Source organism: Acanthisitta chloris, unplaced genomic scaffold, assembly GCF_000695815.1.
Source record: "Acanthisitta chloris isolate BGI_N310 unplaced genomic scaffold, ASM69581v1 scaffold16305, whole genome shotgun sequence".
Lineage (NCBI taxonomy): Eukaryota > Metazoa > Chordata > Aves > Passeriformes > Acanthisittidae > Acanthisitta > Acanthisitta chloris.
Genome location: NW_008672310.1, coordinates 125,963 through 130,740, shown reverse-complemented (window position 1 = coordinate 130,740; position 4,778 = coordinate 125,963). Strand labels below are relative to the sequence as shown.

Here is a 4,778-nt window from a genome sequence, read left to right as displayed (position 1 = left end):
AAAAGGATGTTTGCTAACCTGTGTTGTTTGTGTCCTTGTTCTGATGTACTGCCTTTGGTAAGCTTTGGGAGTTGTTCAAAAGCAGAGCAAACCCAACCCTGTCATGCATGTTCCTAGCTTTCATCAGTGTCCTGAAGCATAGCTGAACCAGGCTGCCAGCCAACATTGCTTCTCACTAGGTGGGCTGGATAAATTACAGAAGAGAATGGGGAGGAAGGCACAACTTTACTGTTTGTGATGCTCCTGATCTATGTTTTACCTCTGCAGAGGGGGCAACCCATAGTGAGCACAGAGCACTTATGTCAGAGCTGAAGATCCTCATTCATATTGGCCATCATCTCAATGTTGTCAATTTACTTGGAGCCTGCACAAAGCCTGGAGGTGAGTAACTTCATGGTGGGTGAGAAGGTGCTAATGAAAACTTTACTTCTTCCATTTCTGCTGCTTAGAAAAATGAGTTTCAAAATTAAGGGTTGGAAGAAACAGCCTTTTGGTTTGGTTATTTTTTTAAACAAAATTAAAATCTGGTAAGAGTCAGCAGGTCCAGAGGTGGAATAAGGACTCAGTAGCCCTGAGTTCTACATCCAGCTCCATCCTCTAGTTGTTCTATCACTTTGCTCTTCTGTACTTCAGATCCACCTTCATAGTGGATGCCCTACTTGTAACAGACTTTGAAGCTGATCTAAGCTCTTGCTCTTGTTTGCCAGCTGTACTGTGACTGCAAGTTGTGACTTCCCTCTCTGCCTTTGGATGGGCTGTTGGTGCCTCTGTGTGTGTGTAGGAGAGGAGATTGCAATTTGGAGGCCAGCTCTGGGTGGATGAACCTATTTTGCTTTATAATCAGAGGCAGATGTTTTGTTTCACAAATCCAGCACTGCAGACTAATTTGGAAGAAATTCAGTATAAAGTAACTCAGTAATAATTTTTCAGGGAAGCTGACTTGTTGGCTGTGGGATCAGAATTTAATTTGTAAAGTTCCATGACAGAAGTGCAGGAGTTGAGGGAAACAAAGTCCATAAATATTTGTTTCCATGTTTATTCCATAATAAAATAGAGATGCCCAGTATGTGGAACCTGGGATGGAAATTAATCATTGTAGCATGTGCCTATATGAAGCAAATTTGAGCATGAAATATCACATTTGGACTGTACATTAAGGCATCTGTGTCTAAAACCAAGATTAAAACTTTTATTACTTTAATTGTCTGCACAAAAATGCATGGATAATCATGTCTGTACTTTATTGCAGATCAGTGGGTAATTGCATTGAAATTCATTCAAATCTGTATGTCACATCCTTACAATGTCCATTAACATAGGCAGTTATTGGCAGTTCAAGTATAAGCACACCACTGTATATTTTCACATATGAAATTAAGCCTGTGATTTTTGAAAGTATGTGTTTTGTTTTACTTCTACATAGAGCAGGAAGAGGAATCATTTCCCTGCTTTGATTAGATTTATTTAGTTTTTGTTATTACTGGTATTTTTAAAAACCTCTGAATAGTAGAATGCTTTCTGAAATATGTGTATATCTAGCCACAAATTATGCTGTGAGATAAGGTGGGATATAATGGTCTTTCTAAGAAATTGCTTTACTTGTTGGACAGGCCCACTCATGGTGATCGTGGAATATTGCAAGTTTGGAAATCTTTCAGCTTACCTACGAAGCAAGAGGAGTGAATTTGTCCCATACAAGGTAAAGAGTCAAGATTAACAATAGAATGTTTGATTTGGTGGGGGTTTTCCATACACAATGTTTCTTTTTCTAGTGCAGACCAAAGTGGCAATCCTTGGGGATACTGAATGTCTTAGTACTTCTCATGGGAATGAGAGATGGTAAAGACATCAGAGGTCATCTAGTCTTTCCCCTGGCCCCTGCAATGTAGCTGTTTTGTTATTGTTAGCTTAAAATGTGCAAAGGAACTGGGCTTCCACTGTTTCCCTTGGCAGATTATTCTGTGCTTGGCCGTATCTTTCAGGAAGTTTTTTCTGATTATCAGCCTGAATTTTTTCCTTTCTTAGTTAAGCTCCAGACCACCTTAAATAACTGCACTCCCTGCTAAGTATGTATATCCATCAGATACCCATCATAGGTATCTGCTATCATGTGGTTATCATTTCTGCTGTCTCTATGGCTCATGCCTGAATCAGGCTATACATATATATTGCTGTCAATCATTTTGTATAACTGATATATCTCACGAGTTTACATTTAGCTTTTCACCTCCCAAGTCCCTTGCCAAGGGGAGCTCCATCGCAGCACCCTCTCTTTGCACTAGATTTGAAAGGGGAAGGATGAAGACTACATTTTCAAACTCATTTTTGGGGACCTCTGAGAGGGGTCTGATTTCTGGAGAGGGCTGGGAGGATCCCATACCCTCTGAAGATCAGATTGCTGGATGAAGGACATCTCTATGTGTACCTAGCACTGAGCATCATGCTCAGGACCCTACCCTTTTCTACCCACAGCCAAGAGGGAGGCCCCTGGGCAGGGCTCTGCCACACTGGTAGACCTGCATCTTCCTGCAGCTGCTCTGTTTAGATCAGAGCTTTCTTCCCACTGCCTGTTGGTTCTTCAGGGTTGTTTTTTTTTCTGTATCCTTGGAGACATTTTTTACTATTTTATATTGGCAAAGGCAACTTGTTGCATCTTCTTGTGAGGCAAAAAGATAAGTATCTGAGAGGCCTTGAAGGAAGAGACAGGGTTTCACAAGGGTGCTGACCCTTGCTTACACAAGTGGTGGGGATGGGAATTGTCAGTGTTAAAAAACAGCCCTGCCAGGGAAAAAAAATCACCAAACCAAAGCAGGAGAAAATGCAAATGTGGTGGAGGAAGCCTGCGGGGTTGGATTCCTCCCTAGAGGCATTCAGTGGCTCAGGGGAAGAAGGAAATATCTCAGATTTTGATGGCTGCTAGGGTTTTGGCAATGGTAGAGGTTTAGCAGAAGAGCCTTTGCAGCAGTAGGAGGTAAAGCTGTAGCAGTATGAAGAGGCTGGAGTGCATGAGAGGGAGTTTGGCAGCATCCATCCATCCATGCTTCACAAGTGGAGGGTACCACAGGGCTGAGGAGGTCATCTCCTCAGTGTGCATTTGTTCCCTGGCATGTGGAGATGTTGCTGGGGTTTGGCTGGGAGGACACGAGAGCAGGTGAAAGCTGTGCTGTGGAGTGGCAGAGGGTGTTTGAATTGGTGAGCCTGTGTGGTTATGGGTTGGGGTTTGCTGGTGCTGTCACTGCACCAGCCTGGTGCCCCAACCAGAGCTGGCTTGGAGCAGAGGGGCTGATCATGCCAGCGTTGGGCTGCTCTCCCTGCCTTCAGTGGTGCACTTGGCACAGACCACGGGGAGCATCATTGCCTCTCCAGCAGAAGCTTCTGGCACGCTTCCAGCATCTCATTTTTGTCATTCTCCCCTCAAATTTCTAGACCAAATGTGCCAGGTTTCGTCAGGGTAAAGAGAACTACGTTGGCGATGTCTCTGCAGACCTGAAGCAACGGTTGGACAGCATCACGAGCAGCCAGAGCTCAGCAAGCTCGGGCTTTGTGGAGGAGCGATCCCTGAGTGATGTGGAAGAGGAGGATGGTAGGATATGTCTTTTCCTGGTGTTGGAACAGCTGTCATTGGTGGAACTGATGAGGGACATTGGAGGGGAGGTTTAGGTTGGATATTAGGAAAAAGGTTTTTGCTGTGAGGGTGGTGAGACACTGGCACAGGTTGCCCAGGGAAGTGGTGGATGCCCCAACCCTGGCGATGTTCAAAGCCAGGTTGGATGAGGTCTTGAGCAACCTGGTCTAGTGAGGAGGTATCCCTGCCCATGGGAGGGGGGATTATGACTAGATGATCTGTAAGGTCCATTCCAACCCCTAAAATTCTATGATTCTATGAATCACTCAGGTTGATAAGCCTCACCTATATGAGGACCATCACTGATACCTCTACAGTATGACACTATGACTATGACTGTTACTGTGTGATTTTCAAAGCTCCCTTAAAGCTGTGTGCAAGGTATTTCCTGAATGACCAAAATTCCTGAGCTATGGATTGTCTAGTTTAGCATCCCAAACCCCTCAGCCCAATCCCAGATAATGTCCCATCTGAAAAGAGTGCACTGCCACTTGGAGATGTGTCTATTTAATGTCCCAGTTTCTTCAACAAAAATTGCAGAGCACAAACTCCAAAGGCAGTGCAGAGAGGGATGTGCCAGGATGCTAACTGAATTTCCTCAATGTTTACCCAGAAGTTAAGTATTGTGAAACACTATCTTCTTCACTGCTTATTAGCAGAGAGGTTGATTTACCTTCCCTTGACACGGGTGGTCTGTCAGGAACAGGAATCCTGAATTATGCACTCATTCAAAGCCTTCCAGGGATATACATACCCTCTGCAGCAGTTTCACTGATGCACTTGCCATGCTCAGTGCTGCCATTTCATAGGCTGCAAATTTTATCTAGGGGAAGGGATCAGACTAGCCAGGAGGAAGGATGTAGCTCAACTGCCTGTACTTCAACTACTACTAAAATTATTTAATGCAAAGAAAAACATCAGAATGTGAACAGGGAGGATGATTTTGCATTTTCTATGCAAACTAATAGGTAATGTCAGGCATGCACTTTATGTATTTCCACATCATTTTGGTCCTTTCAGTACTCTCTGGGGTAAGCACTGACCCTCTGAGTTGGGATGTTGTAAGACGTATGTAGACACAAAGCAGCCTTTAAGATGAGGGGTTTAGCCACCAGTGTTGTAATACTTGGTAGATTTATGCTTAAAATCAAGA

At 43.9% G+C, this 4,778-nt stretch overlaps 1 protein-coding gene across 1 annotated transcript in view; it reads left to right on the top strand.

Moving 5' to 3' along the window:
* The window catches only part of KDR (kinase insert domain receptor (a type III receptor tyrosine kinase)), a gene marked incomplete at its 5' end in the record, with an annotated part of 28,391 nt that overhangs the window by 15,022 nt on the left and 8,591 nt on the right, over window positions 1-4,778 (top strand). Inside the window, 3 exon segments of the mRNA XM_009074473.1 lie at window positions 268-381; window positions 1,611-1,699; window positions 3,427-3,583. Coding sequence (XP_009072721.1) covers window positions 268-381; window positions 1,611-1,699; window positions 3,427-3,583 — 360 coding nt within the window.